The sequence below is a fragment of the Erpetoichthys calabaricus genome, chromosome 9, assembly GCF_900747795.2.
Source record: "Erpetoichthys calabaricus chromosome 9, fErpCal1.3, whole genome shotgun sequence".
In the NCBI taxonomy this organism is placed as follows: domain Eukaryota; kingdom Metazoa; phylum Chordata; class Cladistia; order Polypteriformes; family Polypteridae; genus Erpetoichthys; species Erpetoichthys calabaricus.
In genome coordinates this window covers 172,857,089-172,880,093 of record NC_041402.2, presented here as the reverse complement: position 1 = coordinate 172,880,093, position 23,005 = coordinate 172,857,089, and the positions used below count along the sequence as shown (strand labels likewise).

The 23,005-nt window shown below is 38.9% G+C and overlaps 2 protein-coding genes across 3 annotated transcripts in view; both read left to right on the top strand.

Annotated features, from left to right (window-relative positions):
* Positions 1 to 5,569, top strand: part of acad8 (acyl-CoA dehydrogenase family, member 8) — a 40,712-nt gene extending 35,143 nt beyond the window's left edge. The window contains exon 12 of the transcript XR_003717331.2: positions 4,867 to 5,569. The gene's annotated coding sequence lies outside the window, so the exon portion shown is untranslated. The remainder of the gene's footprint in view (positions 1 to 4,866) is intronic.
* A 3,482-nt stretch (positions 5,570 to 9,051) lies between these two features.
* fez1 (fasciculation and elongation protein zeta 1 (zygin I)) overlaps positions 9,052 to 23,005 on the top strand; it is a 46,638-nt gene continuing 32,684 nt past the window's right edge. The window contains exons 1-2 of one of the 2 annotated variants that reach the window (XM_051931914.1): positions 9,052 to 9,332; positions 18,482 to 18,828. In XM_051931914.1, coding sequence (XP_051787874.1) covers positions 18,524 to 18,828 — 305 coding nt within the window. In that variant the 5' untranslated portion in view covers positions 9,052 to 9,332; positions 18,482 to 18,523. The remainder of the gene's footprint in view (positions 9,333 to 18,481; positions 18,829 to 23,005) is intronic. The other variant, XM_028808989.2, reaches the window with a different exon arrangement.

Here is a 23,005-nt window from a genome sequence, read left to right as displayed (position 1 = left end):
CATTGAGGCCACTGTGATTCTGGGAAAATCCAAAGTTTTAGAAATTGTTTAAACCCTTTACCTTGATCCATGTTTCACCACAATTTGATCACAGAGGTCTACAGAGAGTTCTTTGGATTTCATGGCTTGGCTTTTGTTTTGACATGCATTGTGAATTATGAGACCACATGTACCTTTCTAAATGACGTCCAGTCTTTTCAGTTTACCACAGATAGACTTAAGTTCTAGACACATTTCAAGGAGAATTAAAGCAACCAGGGTGCACCTGAACCACAATTTGGAGTGCCACAGCAAAGAGTTTACAGTAAATACTTACACGAATTAAAGGTTTAAATTTTTGATTTTTAGTATATTTGCAAACCTTTCTGAAAACATGTTTTCATTTTGTCATTATGGTTTATTAAGTCTGCTGAAAAATGGCAAATGAATCCACTTGAAATTAAATCTACAACACAATGAAGTGCACAGAAAGCGATGGGCTCTGAATCCACCAGAAAGACAAAACAGATACTGTACATTAATGCATTAACACCACTGTGCATCACAACTTTTATTATGATCTTTGAGGATATCACCATTTGAGTATGCCTTAGGGCAAAATGCAGAACGATTATAGCAGGCCTTCTCGGCATATGCTGTTTCATTTTAACTACTGTATAATGTATTTATAATAACTGCACCCTGTCCTGAGTTGGTCTGTCTGGTCCAACCAAGACCCTGAATTAAACTGAGCAGAACTGAAAATGGATATATGGAACTAATGGATTTGTAAAAGCTTCCTGTACGCTAGGTTTATACTTGTAAGTGGAAATGTTTTAAAGATTAAATGGATTTTTAAATGAATTTCAAATACTGACTACATAATTTGGCTCCACTTTAAGAAATGTCTCAATTTTTGAAAGTTTACTTTCTTATGCGAAAAATTATGTGTTGTAAATCATGCTTTATTTGCTTAAAAAAATCCTCAAGGAATTGTATTGTCCCAGTTTTAAAAAGACAGTTAAGGAGGCAATATTAACGGTATATATATATATATATATATATATATATATATATATATATATATATATATATATATATATATATACAGTCATATGAAAAAGTTTGGGAACCCCTCTCAGCCTGTATAATAATTGACTCTCCTTTCAACATAAAAACAGTGGTATGTCTTTCATTTCCTAGGCACATCTGAGTACTGCGGTGTTTTCCGAACAAAGATTTTTAGTGAAGCAGTATTTAGTTGTATGAAATTAAATCAAATGTTAAAAACTATCTGTGCAAAAATGTGGGTCCCCATGTCATTTTGCTGATTTGAATGCCTGTCACTGCTCAATGCTGATTACTTACAACACCAAACTGGTTGGATTAGCTTGTTAAGCCTTGAACTTCATAGACAGGTGTATCCAGTCATGAGATATAAAGGTATTTAGGGTGGTCAATTGCAAGTTGTGCTTCCCTTTGACTCTCCTCTCAAGAGCGACAGCATGGGATCCTCAAAGCAACTCTCAAAAGATCTGAAAACAAAGATTGTTGAGTCTCATGGTTTAGGGCAGGGGTCGGCAACCCGCGGCTCTGGAGCCACATGCGGCTCTTCAGCCTCCTTGTAGTGGCTCCCTTTGGCCTTGACAAAAAAAAAAACATGAAAATGAATAATGGCAATTTCTTAATTTAAGTTGTATTTATATATATGTTTATTTACGACTACTACTGTTATACATTTTAACATCTAATTTAGAGAGTTTAATTCTGCGTGGACAGAAGCATTTGCCTTCACCGCCAACGACGCTGGCTTACCGGTGTGCTTAATATGTGGCGATAAATTATCGAACAACAAAAAATGTAACGTTGAAAGACATTTTCGAAACAAGCACTCAGCATTCAAAATACCCAAGTGAAGATAAGCGAAAGAGAGCAATTTCGGAACTGCAACGGAATAGCTGAACAGAGCAAACATACTTTCAAAAAGTGGATCACTTCTCCACAGTCAACTACAGCTGCTAGTTTTGTGGCAGCTCAAGAGATCGTAAGGAGGGGTAAGCCGTTCACAGACGGAGAATACATGAAAGAATCGTTCATAAAAATATCAGAGCATCTATTCTCCGACTTTAAAAACAAATGGGAAATTGTTCAGAAAATGCAAGCTGCATTTAGAGAAAGATTCAGTGAGTTCAGAAAGGAAAAACACACACTCTCTCCTTCCCTGTCACACCCCTGGACATCGACCCATCCCTGCTGAACACATCCGCATTCACAGGAGTGAGTAAGTAAGCCCGATCTAGAAATTGAACTGGACGACATAGTAGATAAAGATTAATGGGTGTCCAAGTTCAAATGCCTGACAGCGGATCTTGAAGAAGTCGCCCGTCAGAAGGCTACTCTCGCTAAAGAGCACAAATGGAGTGATATTGAAAACCTCCCCAAACCCGACAAATTTGTTTTCGACACATGGAGTGCCATTCCCGAAACGTATATGAACATGAAAAAATATGCATTTGGAGTCCTGTCCATCTTTGGCTCAACATACTTAAGTGAGCAAGTTTTCTCAAGCATGAACTTCATAAAGTCCAAATATCGCTCCCGCCTCACACATGAGAGCCTGCAGTCCTGTGTGAAGGTCAAAGTCACATTGTACAGCCCCGACATAGAGATGATCAGCAGCGAACTTCAGAAACAGAAGTCACATTAAACAGGTGACAACAATAGCATTTAATATGCTATTATTTTTCAGAAAAAAAAACCATTCATTTCGGACCCGGAGCTGATGTTGGTTTTTTTGTATGTTCAGGTGCTTCAGTTGATTCAGCACACTGAAATGGAATTTAATGTTTACTTTTTTAAAGCTGCTAAGCTACAGCTAAATGTTTTATTTATATTAAAGTGGGCTAGTTTTTATTTTAATTTTACACAGGTATAGGAAGGACCCAAATAGGCCTGCATAGTTCAGTTTAATTTATTTCAAAGTAGGCCTACACATGCACACTGCACTTCTGTTTGTTGTATTCCGTGGTTGTAACATGTAAAATCTAAAAAAAGATTAAAACTTTTAAAAGTTTATCAGCTGTGTTATGTTTTGCGGCTCCAGACTATTTTTCTTTGGAGGAAGGGGAGGCAAAATGGCTCTTTTCATAGTGAAGCTTGCAGACCCCTGGTTTAGGGGAAGGCTACAAAAAGCTATCTCAGAGGTTTAAACTGTCAGTTTCAACTGTAAGGAATGGAATCAGGAAATGGAAGGCCACAGGCACAGTTGCTGTTAAACCCAGCAGGTCTGGCAGGCCAAGAAAAATACAGGAGCAGCATATGAACAGGATTGTGAGAATGGCTACAGACAACCCACAGATCACCTCCAAAGACCTGCAAGAACATCTTGCTGCAGATGGTGTATCTGGACATCGTTCTACAATTCAGCGCAATTTGCACAAAGGACATCTGTGTGGCAGGGTGATGAGAAAGAAGTCCTTTCTGCACTCACGCCACAAACAAAGTGACTTGTATGCAAATGCTCATTTAGACAAGCCAGATTCATTTTGGAACAAAGTGCTTTGGACTGATGAGACAAAAATTGAGTTATTTGTTCATAACAAAAAGTGCTTTGCATGGCGAAAGAAGAACACCGCATTCCAAGAAAAACACCTGCTACCTACTGTCAAATTTGGTGGAGTTTCCATCACGCTGTGGGACTGTGTGGCTAGTTCAGGGACTGGGGCCCTTGTTAACGTCGAGGGTCAGATGAATTCAACCCAATATCAACAAATTCTTCAGGATAATGTTCAAGCATCAGTCACAAAGTTGAAGTTACACAGGGGTTGGATATTCCAACAAGGCAATGACCCATAACACAATTCAAAATCTACAAAGGCATTCATGCAGAAGGAGAAGTACAATGTTCTGGAATGGCCGTCACAGTCCCCTGACTTGAATATCATCGAAAATCTGTGGGATGATTTGAAGCAGTCTGTCCATCAAATTGAACTGAACTGGAGAGATTTTGTATGGAAGAATGGTCAGAAATACCTCCATCCAGAATCCAGACACTCATCAAAGGCTATAGGAGGCGTTATATTTGTAAAAAGAGGCTCAACTAAGTATTGATGTCATATCTCTGTTGGGGTGCCCAAATTTATGCACCTGTCTAATTTTTTTATGATGCATATATACAGTATTTCTGTTAATCCAATAAACTTAATGTCACTGCTGAAATACTACTGTTTCCATAAGGCATGTCTTATATTAAAAGGAAGTTGCTACTTTGAAAGCTCAGCCAATGATAAACAAAAATACAAAGAATTAAGAGGGGTTTCCAAACTTTTTCATATGACTGTATATATGTATATATATATATATATATATATATATACAGTATATATATATATATATATATATATATATATATATATATATATATATATATATATATATATATAAAAAAAATGGATATGTGGGACTAATGCATTTTTAAGAGCTTCTTGTAAGTGAAATGTTTTATAGAATAAATGGAGTTTTAAATGAATATCAAATATTGACCACATAGTTTGGCTCCACATTAAGGAACATCTCGGTTTTTGAAACAGTACTTTCTTATGTGAAAAATGATGTGTTGTAAATCATGCTTTATTTGCTTAAGAAATTCCCTAAGGGAAATGTGTATTGTCCCACTATAAAAAAGACAGTTAAGGAGGCAAAATTAAGGTGTATATACTCTCTCTCTCTCTCTCTTTCTCTCTCTCTGTGTATATATATACATATATTTACAGTATGTATATATAGTCACACACGAGCACAAGAGAGGCAGTCAGGGGGCTCAACAGAATGTTATATGCTGAGACGGGTTGATTGGGTGCACTAATGCTTTTTCTCCTTCCCCTACAGATCCCCTAAAGTGAAACCACTCTAACTCCTCCTCCAGAGTCCACTTCCAACCTCAACCCTCCTCTGACATCACTTCTGACAGAAGACACACCTCTTCCTCCCTTCTACCTATAAAAACCCATCAGCGTCCTTTCCCTGTCAGTCCCATGTTGGACGCAGTCATTATTGACTACTTGCTTTGCTAAAGCTTTGTTTTTCCAGATCTGTTTTTAAGTATATGGGGCAGATCCCCCAAACCTTCTCAAGCCTCTCTTGTCTTTCTGTGACTATATATATATATTAGGGCGCTCTGCTGCTTGCGTATGACAAAGCAGATGTACAATTTAAACAGATTGTTATTTTCATGGGAATTGTTACTTATGCATAATAGACCTAACTATTTTACATTACAGCGAATAATTAACCATAGTAAATAATAGTAAAACGTAATAAATTGAGAGAAAATTATGTTTCATGTTGAATTAGAGATATTCGTTGCATTATGAGTTTTTGATCTGTTTGGCTTTGAAATTAACACGCAAATACTTTTTAAACTTACACTTTTACTGTAAAACTTAAGTAAAAACAATATTTGGAGTTAACTTTTCATCAATATTGCATTGAATTTTGATTCCGTGCTTGGAGTTACATTGTGACAACGCAACGTATAACTGCCCGTGAGTAAATATCATTTCTTTCTCTCTAATAAAACAACTTTTTCGAATATTTGTCCCTGTGATTTGTTAATTGTCATAGCAAAAGCTGTTCTAACGGGAAACTGTAAACGATTTAATACGAATGGCATATCAAGATCTCCTTTGGTGTCTAATGTTATCCGTTGAAAATATACTACATTACCTTTCTTGTCGCCTGTTAAAATTTTACATGTCGGAATCCATCCATCCATCCATATCCTAACACAGGGTCATGGGGGTCTGCTGAAGCCAATCCCAGCCAGCACAGGGCACAAGGCAGGAACAAACCCCGAGCAGGGCGCCAGCCCACCACAGGGCACACACACACACACCAAGCACACACTCGGGACAATTTAGGATTGCCAGTGCACCTAACATGCACGTCTTTGGACTGTGGGAGGAAACCGGAGCACCCAGATGAAACCCACGCAGACACGGGGAGAACATGCAAACTCCACGCAGGGTGGACCCAGGAAGAGAACCCAGGTCTCCTTACTGCAAGGCAGCAGCGCTACCACTGCGCCATCGTGCCGCCCTACATGTCAGAATTGCTCGACCAATTTTGAATACAACTAATCTTGACCTATTGCATCACTCATACATAAATTACGCAATAACATTATGACACATCCTTCTTTCAACAGTAATTTGGCCTCTGGAAGACTGGACGGTGGTAACAGTTTTCCGCACCATCACCACCAACTGTTTCAGCATAGTCTATTGATCCGCATTTAACCAATTTGCCATGTAACTGATTGACAATTTTTGCATGAATTCATTTGACTCATTTCTTCTGTTGATACCCCTTCAGGATGAAATTCTTCAATAAGATTTGGACATAATAAGTCTTCTTTTATTGGGAACTTAAAGTGAGGAAAACATAAAACTTTGTAAGAGCTGAGAGCGCAGGAACTGTGTTTGACAAAAGCATTCACATGAACGAGAGGTGAGAGGACCGAAGGCGTGGGCTATTAACCTGAAATGGTTGAAAGGAGGTTTTCTTTTATAATATATATATATATATATATATATATATATATATATATATATATACAGTAAATATATATATATATATATATATATATATATATATATATATATATATATATACAGTAAATATATATATATATATATATATATATATATATATATATATATATATACAGTGGAACCTCGGTTCACGACCATAATTCGTTCCAAAACTCTGGTTGTAACCCGATTTGGTTGTGAACCGAAGTAATTTCCCCCATAGGATTGTATGTAAATACAATTAATCCATTCCAGACCGTACGAACTGTATGTAAAAATATATTTTTTAAAGTTTTTAAGCACAAATTTAGTTAATTATACAATAGAATGCATAGAACTAAATGTAAAAACATTGAATAACACTGAGAAAACCTTGAACAACAGAGAAAATTTAACACTGCAAGAGTTTGCTCTATAGCGCTACGAACCGCTTGCTAAAAACAATCTTTTAATTAGTTTTAAGCACAGGGAAAAAAATGAACATTTGAAAAATCCGTAATTTAATAAACCACCAAGAAAAGTAACATTGCAACAATGCACGCTACGAACTGATCGCTGTAAACAGAAGTGAAAACAAAATCAAGCCCGATGCATTCTTTAACTGCTTTCTATGCCTTATGCTTCCTGGCCCCTCTCTCTGTCTCGCACGCCTGTGTGTGTCTCTCTCTTGTGCGCCTGTGTGTGCGTGTTTCTCTCTCTCTCTCGCACGCCTGTGTGTGTGTCTCTCTCGCGCGCCTGTTTGTGTGTGTGTCTCTGTCGTGTGCTTGTGTGTGTGTGTCTCTCTCTCGCGCGCATGTGTGTGTCGCACTCTCTGTCGCTCACTGGCTCGCTCGCTCGCTGCACAGGGAGATACTGAACACGTGCGGAAATCATCGGCACGCGCAAACCGAAAGGGACACTGGCTTGTTCATATACCGAGTGTGTGGTCGTGAACAGATGCAAAAGTTTGGCAAACTGTTTGGTCATAAACCGATTTGTACGTGTTCCTCTGTCTAAATATTTATTAGGTCCATAAATATTTAGACAGAGACAACTTTTTTCTAATTTTGGTTCTGTACATTACCACAATGAATTTTAAATGAAACAACTCAGATGCAGTTGAAGTGCAGACTTTCAGCTTTAATTCAGTGGGGTGAACAAAACTATTGCATAAAAATGTGAGGCAACTAAAGCATTGGGTGTTGTTTCATATAAAATTCATTGTGGTAATATACAGAACCAAAATTAGAAAAATGTTGTCTGTGTCCAAATATTTATGGACCTAACTGAATATACAAGTATATATATATATATATACATACACACACACTCTCTACTAGTCAAAGGCTTTAGAACACCCCTGTTTTTCCCTGTTTTTCTGTTTGAAATTTAAGCAATTCAAGTGCAATGCATAACCTTAAAAGGTACAACGGTAAGTGGCAAACTGCCAGAGGTTAAAAAAGACAGAATAGGTTATCAAAACCTGAAAAATAATGTGGGTGGGCATACTTTTAGGAGATGAATGACAGAGGAGGTATTGAGAAAAAGGAAGGAGCAGTGTCAGTAATGAGTGAATAGAAGGCCATGAGACAAGAATCAGGAGTGTTTGTGGAATAGAAAAAGACAAAAATGTGTGTGGCATAAGACAAAATGATAGATACAGTGAGCTTCCTTTTATTGTTTTGGAGGTGTCCAGATAATGGAGCTGGGAACAGTGGAAATAAGACTTGAAGTAAACCTTTGAAATTCCAATACCTCAGAATTGTGTTGGCTTATTATGCTGGTTGTTTACATTTTTTCTGACCTGCTTAATTGTATGCTGGTCATGGGAGGCCAGGACCTATTCCAACAGCACCAGCTGCAATATTAATACTAATATTAATGATACATTTCATTTATATAGTGCCTTTCCCCTTGCTCAAAGCAATGCAGGAGCTAGTTGCAGACCAGTCTTTCACAAGGTCCACTCACATAGTTAGAGCTCATTTGGAATTGTTTAGTAATCTAACATGCATATCTTTTCAAATATAGAAGGACAGCCTACCAAACGCAAAGAGAAAATGCAAACTGCACAAAGATGATGACAGAGTGCAGGATGTGAATCCAGAATACTTGTCCAGTTTTCACCTTTTTGTTTCATTTCATCAGACAAACACCCAAAACGACCCTAGTGCTCTAAAACAAATACAGTACAGATGTGAGGCTCAGTGAAACACAGGAATGGACTGATACCAGCACATCAGACAATTTTTAATGCTTACCATTTACAATTCTATTATTGTGTTAAGGCTTGTACTCTTAGATGCTCCTGTTGCTATGAATAAGGTCTGCCTTCTTTGGTGGTGGGATTTCTTTCCAGTTTGCTGTGTTGCTTTTACTGCAGTGAATAATCACGTAATTCTGGCTGGCTGGCTGGCTGGTTGAGAGGGAGGGAGGGAGGGGCAGGGAGTTGAGTGGCATAGCTCCTTGTCTCCGTGGTGACGCTGCTGCTGCTGCTGTTACTGCTTAAGCCTGTGCTGCCATCACTCTCCTGCTTATTAATTCAGCGGCTCCATCCTTGCTGCAGTCCACAAGAAGGAGGGCTTTCCCGTTTTTTTTCTCGTCTTGTAGTTGAGGAGCAGCAATATTCGACAACAAAGCCCTCCTTCTTTTGTCTTCATTTGAAGAGAAGGAATGCATTTGAGTGCATCATTTCTGCCAACGTTGGGATGTACAGAAAACAGCACAGCTGATCTGCACATCGCATAGGAACGGCTTGCATCAGGAGATAAGCCCGGGACACAGGTAGCAGCCTCTCTCTCTCTATCTCTGTCTCTGACTCTTTCTGTCTGCCTGTCTCCATTGTCACTGCATGTTCCTGTCTCTTAGCTAACACATTGCTTACGATGCTCTTTTCATTTCTCTTGGGTTTCAAATTCTCAGATCTGTAATCAAGAGAGTTTATTCATTGAGAAGTAGATTACTGTACAGCAAGGTTGTAATTTCCTTATTATTCTGTAATTTAGGCCATCTTCCTAACTGTAGGGATTTGAGCTTTGTTTGAACATGGCCAGTCTCTAATGTATACTTGGAATAACATTATTGAAAAAAAATATCCATTTATTTTCACACTGAGACTTCATGTGATAAAACATTTGTGTTTGTTCAGTAGGCAATATGGACATTTTCTGTTGTTTTCATAATATAAGCTGTTTATTTTACAGGTTTAGTTTGCCTTTCAATCTCTTAATTTGTTTAATGAACCTGCTGTATCCAATTTGAGGGTCGTGGAAAAGAACCCCAGATGGGATGCCAAACCATTGCAGGACTCACACACACACACACACACACACACACACACATATTCAGGGCCAGTTTAAAATCATCATTTTTGGGATGAGAGAGCAAAAGTCATTCTGATCCCATGAAAACATGTAAACACCTGGCAGACATTGTCCAGGCCAGGAATGGAGGTCAGTCTCCTTTATATTTCAGATGGGGGCCAATTTAAAGTTGTCATTGAATCTGCCCATGCATCTTTTTCAACACCTAGTGAAATCCGAGGCAAAAATGAGAAAAAGGTCCGCTCATGCTGTGCTTAAGCCAGGAAATGAACTCGAGTCCCTGGTGCTGAGAGGTAGGAGTACAAACCAATGTGTCATCTGCAACTGTAGTAATGACTTTTTAGCACTAACGCTATAATGACACACACAAATCTGCTATTTGCAGGTGCCTTTCGTCCTCTCTGTAGATAAACATTCAATTTCTCTTTGTACCACAAATAACACAATTATGTTGTTAATGCCAGAATTCAACCAATTACTCTGCAGCTGTATTCAGCATTTAAACATCTATAGAATTAGCAGTTCCATCTTAAGAATATCATGCATAAATGATTACTATCAGCTTTGTGTGATACAAAACAAACCAATTCCCGGCCTTTCTTAGGATGTGCTGCAGAGAAAAGGCAGAGGAAGACGGCAGTGTAACTGGCATTCCATTACACTGGGCGGCACGGTCTGGTAGTGTTCATTTTGAATGTTGTGCATGCTGTGCAGTACATGAGGCATCAAAAAAGGAAGAGGGGAAATCTGTTGTTTTTCTTAATTTTAGGACAGAGGTTCCGTGCTGAGCTCAAGGTGACGGTGACATTATTAGCGTCAGTGATCCATAGCAAACAAAAACAGCCGTGCGCTCTCCTGCATACAGCGCCTCCTCGGCTTGCAGGCCTGTCTGGCTGAGCAAAGCTTGTTCAGTGATGAGGGAAGATTTAATTAGGCACCGTCCGCTTGCTTTGGAAGAGAAATATGGCAAGGCAGGCTTTTAAAAACACTGCTCTGATTTAAAATTGTGTTATATAACAAAGCCTGGCACACATACTATAGTAGACAAATTTGATTGTGGCAAAGTGATTAGCAGGATTCTCTTTTTTAAAAACCTAAATGCCTGAAAACAGTGTAATTCTAAATTCTATAGGATAATTCCATTGGGACACCCTGTGACCCTGAATTGGATAAGCAGGTTAGGAAACGAATGAATAGATCATCAGGCTGTGTAGCGTTTTTGTAAATACAAGTAAGTTAGCAAAGTTGAATTAATATGATGGCTAATAATTATTATATTATAGTAACTGTTGGTTCTTTTTAGTTTACATAAATTATCAAAATGGAATTAATAAGGTGGGTAAGCTGGCAGATGATACAAAACTAGGAGGAGAGGCAGAAATTGTATACTGTAGATGGGAGAAATTATCCATCTTACTAACCGAAGTTTGTAAACCAGATATGGACGCAGGGCGCCGGGCACATCGAGGCGCACGCACACTGCTACACTGCACAGAAAACACAGAAACGAGAAAGTTGTAAACCGGATGTCACATGCACAGCCACACTGCAACGAGCCTGCCACCTGTAAACTACATTTGCTCTAATCCACTGTGCCAGTAATGTAGATCACATAACGGTCATTCAGTTTGGCGCTTGCCCCAGAGTCCAGAGTCAAACGCAGCGGCGTCCCAAAACGCTGTGGCGCCTGCCGCGCGCGCCTACAACACGCTTGCGAAAGGAGTCACGGCTCAAACCAAACAAAACACAGAAACGAGACTACGATCTGTGAACTACACCTATGGTAAAGCGTGCACGCCAGGTTGTACAGCCGCCCGGACGCGACCACCCACACCACCGCATATACCCTCCATGATATGTATTCATGCAGCGGCTTCCCACTGAGGCGCATATTGCGCTGTGGCGCTCGCCCCACAGTCAGACGCAGCGGTTTCCCAGAGTCAGTAGGTGGCCCCCAAACAACACAACCTGTTCAAACAGTCGGTGTTAGCGAAGGCGACAGACTCACGTCTCCACAAAACGAAACAGCTTTAGTACAGATATGTTTATTGGATTAAATGACATTTCCCCAGATGCACCCGCCCTCCATGATATGTCATCCATCCACATATCGGACGGAACAGAAACTGATTGCCATTCTAGGATTTCCGATTCGCTAGCGAATCGCGGGCTTACATGTTATAGCTAAACCTGGTCAGAATTCAGACTTAGGCTTGCATCTCAATCGATATCCACTAGGGCAGGACATCATAGAAACAGCAGAAATTATTACAGCTGGACCTGGTGGGATTTCAGACTTGGGCTTACATCTCAGTCAGTGTTCACAATGGCAGGACATCATAGAAACTGCAGAAATTATTACAACTAAACCTGGTCAGAATTCAGACTTAGGCTTACATCTTCAATCAGTGTTCCCAATGGCAGGACGTCATAGAAACAGCAGAAATTATTACAGCTGAACTGGGGCAGAATTCAGAATTAGGCTTATATCTAAACCATTGTCCACAATGGCAGATACCCCCTAGACTGGTGGCACAATGTCACTTTGATTTGTTGCCTCACGGCTTCAAAGAACTGGATACGACTCTTGGCCTGGTCGCCATCTCATTGGAGTTTGCACACTTTCCTTTTGTCTAAATTGATCTGTACTCTCTACTACATCTTCCTCACTTAACAAATGTCCATTTGATTGGCGACTCTGAATTGGTTGGGTGTGGGTAAGTAGAGATGAGCGAACCCCTCTGAATTCACTTTGTTTTGACTTCAGGAAAACATGGAAATGTTTTGTAATTTCTTCAAAATTGGAGTTAATGGGGAAGAAGAAACTCAACTAGTTTTAAGTTGATATTAATGGTGCAGTTGTCTTTTACATGTCCCTAAGAGCTAGAGAAGTGTCTGACAACCACGCTGCACCAATTATTGTGGCCAAAATTGTGAGGCTGCAGAGCTAACAACCGCACAACCGTGCCTTACTGAGATAAAATTATACTATGACTACGACTAACAAACACCCACTGAGCCTGTGGTTCAAGAAATCAGCATTGTCTCCTTAGGGGTCTTGACCCTGTTGGTCTGCACTACATAGTGAGAAGCATGACATGCTTATTTCTAGCAGTGAAGACACAACATACGTTGAATCTATGCAGAACAATGAAGAATTTTCATAACATTCTTATTACGTTCATCTAATGTACTCCTCAAATAAACATACTGCAAATTTATGGGGTGCAAATTCAGCTGGAGTTTTGATCAGATAGTGATAATATGAATATGTGTTTATTCCGTAATTTATTCATGCATGTTTGAAGCAGATCGGGAAGCACTGTAAAGTGTGAAGCAGTTTATGCTTATGTATACACGCATACCTGTGAAAGTTCTGTGCATGCGCAACACAAATAGGGCAGATAGTGCAGATCAGGTAGTAACATCATGAATATACAAATATGCCTCAAATTATTCATGCATGAATTGGGAAGCAGATTGGGAAGTTATGAAAAGTGTGAAGTACGCTTACAAGTATGCATACCCGTGAAAGTTCCATGCATGTGTGACACAATTTGGGCAGGTAGTGATATCCCCTTTCAACATTGGTTGCTATAGCTCCATGATGTCTCACAAAGTTTAATGGGGTGATGGAAAAAATTTTGCCTGAGCCTGCTACACAAAACATTTTTAGGGAAAAATTTTAGCGAACAAGATCACCAGCAAACTCAGCAAATTTGCTGTGAAAAATGCTTTGATGAATTCCACCAACCAACATTATAAGTAAATGTACCCATCCACAAAACAAGCAGGAAATGTGGCACCTTTAATCCTTGAATGGGTAGTCCCAGTCCTGGAGGGTCACAGATAGGGCCGGCCTGTTAAATAATGTCACTTGTGGCAAGGCACATTTTTGCCGCCCTGTTATACTGTATATAAGGGCCGGCCTGTTAAATAATGTCACTTGTGGCAAGGCACATTTTTGCTGCCCTGTTATACTGTATATAATAAACTTCCCAGGCTTGAGATGATACATTTAATTCACATGCAATTCACATTGTGGTACATGCATCACAATACAATAATTCCACTGTACAGTGTATCCTCAGAACAATAATAAATAGATTTCATGTATACAGTAATTTGTTATTTTAAAACATACATTGGAAAATTAAAAGGATTAGCTTTAAACATCAAAATGCACAAAACTAGCATTAAAAACAATACAAATGTAGAATATAAATTCTTTACCACTTCTGTTTGACCAGTGCTTTGAGTTTTATGGTTAATAAATTGAATTAACCCTCTAAATGCTTTGCCAGTTTCAAATTGACCTATAAGGTAAAAGGCACTTGGCTGCCATATTTAACTAAACACACTTGGTGCAAAACCAGATAAAAACTGGAAGTTGGTAATTAGATATTGTGGACACTAGGGGGCCCCCAAGCTACAACTACACAGACGCAAGTCCTGGGTACAATTAGACCCTTTTAATTCTTCCTTTTTGCCTTAAAGCATATTTCTCCTTCACAATTCTTTGCACTTCCATACTATTTCCCATACTTCCTTTCTCTTTTCTTCTTTTCTACTACCCAGAGGAGCTTTGATCTCCTTGTTTCCTGACTCTGACTCCCCTGGCTAATATGGAGCATTCCATTTTAAGCGTGACATGGGAGCACTTCTGACACGTCAAATCTGTAGCCAGAAATCACTTCTGGGTCAGGCAGACCCTCCATCTGTCAGTCTCCTCCCAACGGCCCCCTGCAGTGTCACCTGTGGACCACAACAGGACTACCTTCCTCCTACTGAAGGAGCATATGGCCACTGTCTCACCTGTCCTTATGTTATACTAGCCTCATGACCAGGAAAGGGAACAGCAAACATCTGGGATGTCCAACCATCACCTTTGCATATCAATTATTAGGACCCCTTGACTAGAAAACAGAGGGCCAATCTTCCAGCCTGTTTTCCATCAACCCATCCTGTCCATCTAATATGATGGCCTTCTAGCCAGGCGAGGAAACACCAGAAATCCCAGCCAGGTACATCTATGACTATCATTAGACTATATTAACATTTAACTCACATTTTGCAGAAATCACCCCACAGTGGGGCAGTTCTTAAAAGATGGAAACTAGAATACCTGTATGTCCTGTCCTTTAAAAAACGTGATCTAAGTAACCATTGTCCAATTACCTGAATGTGCATCACATGTAATTTATGAAAGCAAATATCTAATGAGTAACGCATGGAGTGGCAGGTGTACTAACGAACATACTAAGGTATGACAGGGGAGGATAGTGATGAAGCTAAAACAAGTGGACATTCATAGTGTGTAGATGGGTAGAAAATTGCCTCAAACAAAGAAAATGGAATAATGAGATAAGGAACTCTTTCATGAATTAGGCAGTATTAAGAATGGTGTTTCTCAAGGATCGATGCTGTGGTCACTGTTCTTTTTGATTTATAAATATGATGAACTAAAACCTAAAAGTCTGCTGATGACACTAAACTGGTAGATGCCGCAGAGTCAGCCTATCCATTACAAATGTGCTGGACAGGATATGGGCAAATATGTGGCACATGGAATTAATATAGATAATACACTTACAGTAGAAGTAAAAATATTAAATAAGAAGACATAACAAAGGTCTGAAACTTGAAAGTACAACTTATGAGAAGGACTTAAGAATTATCCTAGACCGTTCATGGTGTACACATCCAGTGTACAGAAGTAATGGAGGCTAAAAAGATGTCGAGTTGCCTTAGTCGAGGTGTTCAGTAAAAAATAAAGGGCAGTTATTCTTTAGCCATATAATACACAACAGAAAGAGGCCTCATTTGGGACCTTGTGTGCAGCTTTGTTGTTTATATTACAAAAGAAGTGTGAGACCCACTAAAAGTCCAGAGAGGAACAACCAGACTGATTCCAGCACTGCATGGTATGAGATACAAGAGTGGTAGATAGTAGTACTTTGGGGACCTTCAAATCTCAACTTCATAATATTTTGAAGACATTCAGTGAATGACCATTGACAATGTCACATACACATCTATCAGTTGGTGGGGATGTCAGACTTGACGACTGCAGTTGCTGATCTCATGGCCGAGCCATGTCACATTACATGACTACATATTGCTGGGCATGTCAAATTAGACAACTGTGTGACAACTTTCCAGAACCGTTTCATTTTTCCAAAGTATCACAAACTCACTCCTTTTTCCAGCAGCCAATAACATGCTACATGGTGGATCCAGGGCCTATGTGAAAGTTCACAGGTATGGGGAGTTTAGCTTCAGTCTTGGCTCTTTTATTCCTTTTCCTGTCCTATTGCAGTACATACACTAGATCAGGGGTGGGCAAAGTCATTCCTGGAGGGAATTTTGCTCCAATCCAATTGCTTAATAAGAAGCACTTATTGCTCAAGTAACACTTCTGCTTCATTTGTTGTCTTAGGATTTTTAACCCTTATTGCTTATTTTAGCCTTAAACAGCCATATTCTCGTTTTTTAATTGCTCCATATTAGCAATAAGATGCAAATGATAAAAGAAACCAGCAGTTCTCTGTTTAGCTTGTTTCCTTTTACACCTGTGTGGATTTATCGTGCGCTATTTGGTTTAATTAAATACTTGGAAGGAAAGTGAAGAGAAAAAAGTGAAGGACTGAGAATTACTCATCCATTTTAACCTTCAAATTTGGATGATATCCTTACAAAGGAAAATGACTTGACATAACAGAGTTAACTTAAAACTTAAAAAGCCATGAAATTAAATTATTGGCAACAATTGTTTTCTAATTAAGCAATTGGGTTGGAACAAAGACCTGCAACCACTGTGGCCCTCCAGGAATGACTTTGCCCACTCCTGCGCTAGATGTTAGACGGACAAGCCTTTCTTCTGTTTGTGAGATTCTTATTCCTTGTAGTTGCATTCTATGCATTGTACTTCCAGCTGAGTGCTCATTGGTTGTCAGCTCCCACATGCACACAAGCCCACCCCTACGACTTACGACAAAATCAAGCCTGTCTGATTTAGTCAAGGCGAGTTACAGTGAGTCACTGATAATGTCACATAATGAAACAGGCAGTCATTGTGGCACCCTGCCTCCAACTCACTAAGATTATGTAAATGAAGTCTACAACTGAAAATCACTGGAAAAGCCATGTCATGTGACAGTGCTTTAAGGCAACATTTTAAATAAGTGTGCCACTGTTTCAACGTAAATAAACAATTGTTCATTATTTATTAGCATATACTAGTTACATGTTCAAGAAATACAGAGTTTGTGGATTCTGAATGCCCAAAATGAAACTAAAAGTCAAAATCCATGCAAAAATCCTAATAAAATCTAGTAAATGTCTCATAACCACTCCTAACACCACAATGGTCTTTTGTTTATATCCACAATCTTCTATAGTTTTGAACGGCAACATCCACCTAAGTGGTTTCACAGAAAATATTCTGTGTTGGTCGGCGACCTAGCTCACTGAATATTTACCTTGATATTTGCAGGGAAGTACACAACGCTGACCTTCATACCATCGTGAACATAAAATCACACAATTACACAACAACTACATTCATTATCCATCCATCCATTATCCAACCCGCTGAATCCGAACACAGTGTCACGGGGGTCTGCTGGAGCCAATCCCAGCCAACACAGGGCACAAGGCAGGAACCAATCCCGGGCAGGGTGCCAACCCACCACAGCTTCATTATCTTTGATTTATATTATTATTTTTGCTGAATGTATGAGCCAGTCATGTAACATCTGTTGGCAAAAGTGGGATAGCAGATAGCCTGTCTTTTAACGGTACATCCTTGACCAGAGGCCCCACCTTCTACATTGTGTGTCCCTCACTCTGCATTATTCTACTCTTGAAATAGTTATAGCACTGCTTGAGTCTATAAGCAGAATGTCTTCTCTAGTATCTGAGAAAATTAGAGAAGGCATCCCCTATTGTGGTTAAGCTATCACCTTTATCCTTTTCTGAAAGCTCACTTTGGTTTTTGAGCAAGCGTTACTTCTTAGGCCACATTTGCATGGCCATGGGGTTCATTGAGAACCACTGGCTTATGGCAACCTCTAGTTTTGGCTGTAAAGTTTGACTTTCAGAATCAAATAAAGCAACAAGGGCAAGCAGAAACACTTGATAAATTCGAGTTGGCACAATGTCAGCATGCCACTCTGTCTCCTCACAGCAATCAGTTCTGCCAGGGAGGAAAGGCTCTTTGTTTCTTAAAATCAATTATGCATCAGTCAGCAAGGCCAGGTCATTTCTGTCTCAAGACCTGCCTAAGGAGTTGAATTAGGAAAGCCATTGAAATATTAATCGTAATGCAAGGGTAAAGCAGAGATGGGGGCTCAATGATGGTCTTTGTTACTTTTATTGCCAATTAGAGCTTTAAGATCCTTTTGAGAACATGTTCATATCCAAGTAACTGAGCAAAATAAAAACAGGAAAAGCTTTCCTGGAGGACTGCTGTTCCAAATAGAATCTTAATTTCTGTGCCTTCTTGATTATCACCTTGCTGGCGTGATCATGCCCTTCACAACTGGCTCCAGGCCCTCCAAACTAACTTTTTATGTATGCTTTTCATCGAGCATTTCTCTTTCTCTGCAGGGTTTTTAAGGAAGTGAGGTCTCCATCAGGCAGCGCACAAGTATGGAGGCCCCGCTGGTATGTCTCGATGAAGAATTTGAGGACCTCAGACCCTGTCGTATAGATGAAGACAGGATCCAGGGCCCCCTACTGTCAAATGGGATGCATCCAATCACACGAGAGGATTTCTCAGAACTGGAGACCTTCTCAGAAATGATCAGCTTCAAGTCCATGGAGGACTTAGTGAATGAATTTGATGAGAAACTCAACGTGTGCTTCCGAAACTATAACACCAAAACTGAGGTGCTTGCCCCTGTCCGCAACCAGACACATATTGAGGAAGAGGAGGAGCTTCTGCAAGATGAGGAGTAAGATCATAATTTCTGTTTACTGTTCTAACAAATTTGATGGGCGTGGAGTTGACCTGAGTAGTTAATGCTTTAGCCTTGCTGTTGCAGCAAACTGGGTTCAAATCCTAGTATGGCCACTGCCTTTGTGGAGGTTGTCTATTTGTGTCCAGGCCTTTATGTTTTCCTTCTGCATCCCCAAAGACATGTAGATTATTGTTATATCGTTTAAGGGTTTTGGGGTGATCCTAACTTTGTTATGTAGACCCACAGATGTCCTGCACCCCAAATTTTGTTCTCTTATCCTTGCACTTACTGGCCTGTTAGGAGAAACAGCCCACAGCCACAATACACCTGTGCCTCTGACTAAATGGTAGATATCTCCTCTTCTTTCATTTGTACCCTAGGCAGTATAGAGCAAAAATTAAATGCTAACTAAGGGAGTAGGTAAAGAATCTTTATACGGTCATTATAGTTAACATAATTTAACATTCTTAATGTGCCAAAAGCAGAAGAAAAGTAGAAGAGTGTGGCAAATTACCAGTACAACCTGGATATTTTTAGGAGCTGTTATAGTTGATGCTGGGCAACATACCCAATGTGTTCAGCGTTCACTCTCTTTAAGTTACATTTCCACATCTCCTTAGTTCTCCCTTCTTCTCCTTCTTCTTGGTTCTCTTGCTGACTTCTCAAAGATTCTCATGGCCAAGGTGAACACCCCTAGGCCCTCTCTGGCCAGTGTCATTTTGACAGACTATATCAGCACATGTTCACAAAGTGTGCATGCACAAACATAGCCAATGGGTCAATAAATGCACTTTGACACATTTGGAAACTCCACAAGATGACTCGTTTACCATTTAAAGATCTGACCTTTTCATCTTGCTAGACTGGCTTTTTTTATAATGGCCACTTTTAATTTCCTAGTTTAGCTGTGAACTGTCTCTGCTAACACTTCTTCTTTGATGTGGTTAGCTAAACTGTTACAGAGCTCAAAAGTTCAAATAAAAGTAAAATGAGCTTACTTACATTTTGAGTATACAGCTGTAAATATAAAACAATGTTTATAATCATTTTAACAAGTTTAAAGAGTATGTAATATAATAAAATCATATTCCACTACAATTATATCAATTTGCAGCACTAATTTGGCCCGTTGTGAATATGGTCTGTGATGGACTATTATCTCATCTAGGAACGGTTTCATCTTTAGAACCAACACTGTCAAGACAGGCAATTGCACCCTGGGATACTGAGCAAGATGAACAGGTTAGAAAATGGAGGGTAATGAAGGTGATGCTCCATTATCAAGCCAACCACAAGCTGGAAATTGCTCTTGCATAAAAATGAGAATAAAGTAAATAATGACAAGGCATCTGACAACCCATAATTCCATTGTGTCTTCTGTATAATTCTATTTCATGAAAAAGCAAAATATTTAAGTAGCACACAAAATGAGAGAAACACGTAAGAAAATAGAAAACGCAAGTTCTATGTGAAACAAATACTTCCACATAGTTGTGGTCATCATATTGCGCTGATGGTTATGTATGAATATGCTGGGAAGTCTCATTATACACACATTAAAGTCTCAGATTTCTTAAACTACTGATGTTTCAGGAATAATTGTGACTGGCGTAGAGGCTGAAGGGAAGACCATCATGAGTTAGGGATACTGAGCAAAGTCATGTCTATGTTTTAATATGAAATTCAAAGAAAAACTGACTACCAGTTATATCTTATTAGACTAAGATAGGAGCAGGAAAAATGATCAAGACCAGTCTGGCATGAACTTCACACTGGGAGATACAATGAGAGTGGCACTTACTGTATTACAGCTAAAATAATGCACATTTGTGAATGAAGTGGTGCAAGAACACAAGCAGTGGTCTGCTGAACTGTGGAAAAGGTTAGATAAATGGCCTTTTACCATGTTCTTAATAAAGAGGTGAATTCACGAATACACCAAAAAAGCCTCAAGGCCCTAATACTTGTGTCCTATATTGAAGAGTTCTGGGGTCTCTCCAATTTTGCTGGAGAAATTTTCCATTGTTTTGGTTCACTGAGTCCCTTCGAGGGCAAACTAAATGCCAATATGCAAAGGACCATTCTGATCACATTCATCCTTTGGAGAATCATTTATATCCTGAACACAATAATCCAGAGTGATGATAATCCATTATCAACAAAATACCAAATTATAGATTTTCTAAGGGAACAATGATCTATCTATCTATCTATCTATCTATCTATCTATCTATCTATCTATCTATCTATCTATCTATCTATCTATCTATCTATCTATCTATCTATCTATCTATCTATCTATCATATAGTGCCTTTCACATCTATCTATCTATCTATCTATCTATCTATCTATCTATCTATCTATCTATCTATCTATCTATCTATCTATCTATCTATCTATCTATCTATCTATCATATAGTGCCTTTCACATCTATCTATCTATCTATCTATCTATCTATCTATCTATCTATCTATCTATCTATCTATCTATCTATCTATCTATTAAATAGCTAAAAACAATGTAGAGGATAGATTTATATAGCTACTTTATAAAATACTAAGCATTGACTATACAGACATTCAAATACTAGCAAACCTCTTTATAACCCCGTATTAAGATTCTGCTAACAATTAATTAAGTAGGCAGATGTATTCTGGAAATCTTTTGTATGTAATTACATTTTAAGATAATACATATTTATTAAATGAGCACATTTATCTGTGAAACATGTTCTATGTTGTGTAATCCCCTTAAAATTACTATTTATTAAAATGAATGACTGTATTCTCGCAACACATTTAGTATGTCATCAAATTTATTCAAGGGGTACATAACAACTTGGCAACACAATTTTTGAAAACATTGTTTTTAAATATTAATCATTCATTATATTGACATTTAAATAGTGGCAATTCTCTATTTAGCCTCCACTAAATATGACTTAAATGTGTATTCTAATAACCTTTGTGCATAATCCCTTTTTAAAAAAAGATTTTAAAAATTAACCAATTCTTCTCACCAACATGAACTATAATCTATATTCACATTCTAATATATTAACTGTTAATTAAAAGGGATGAACTTACCACTTCTTCTTGTTGTAGAACATTAGAACAATCTAGATGAGAACAGGCCATTCAGCCCAACAAAGTTCACTTGTCCTATCCACTTAGTTCTTCTAAAATAACATCAAGTTGAGTTTTGAAAGTCCCTAAAGTCCTACTGTCTACCACACTGCTTGGTAGCTTATTCTATGTGTCTGTATTTCTCTGTGAGAAGATAAAACTTCCAAATGTTTGTGTGAAATTTACCCTGAACAAGTTTCCAACTGTGTCCCCATGTTCTTGATGAACTCATTTTAAAATAACAGTCTCAATCCACTGGACTAATTCCCTTCATCATTTTAAACACTTCATTCATGTCTCCTCTTAATCCCCTTTTGCTTAAACTGAAAAGGCTCAGCTCTTTAAATCTTACCTCATAACTCATCTCCTGTAGCCCTGGAATCTGCCTAGTTCTTCTCTGGACCTTTTCTAGTGTTGTTTTTTCTAGCTTGGAGACCAAAACTGCACCCAGTAATCCAGATGAGGCCTCACCAGTGTGTTATAAAGCTGCAGCATAACCTCCTGTGACTTGTACTCCACACATCAGGGCGCTATATAATCTAACATTCTGTTAGCCTTCTTAATGGCTTCTGAACACTGTCTGGCAGTTGATAGTGTCAAGTCCACTGCAACTCCCACATTCTTCTCATAAGGTGGACTTTCGAATTTCAGACTTTCCATTGTGTATTCAAACGTACCATTTTTACTTCCTACATGAACTACTTTACATTTACAGACATTAAATTTGAGCTACCACGAATCTGCCCAAGCCTGCTGTCCAAGTCACTCAGTAATGAATCTGACACCTCCTGCTTGAAATCCAAAAAGCCAGAAGGATCATGAGGTCCCCCTTCCACGGTTTGTACTCATACTAAAAATCAAGATCAACCAAGCTTTTACCCTTCTGCTTCATGGGAGGTTTCCAGCCTCCCTGACCTCACCTTAGACCTCCCTGAGCTTGCCTCTAACTGGCCATATGACATTTCCAGTGATTTCCAGTCGCAGATTTCATTTTCGTAAAGTTTGTTGCGGGCAGTTATGGAGCTTCCATGTAGTGTGGCATAC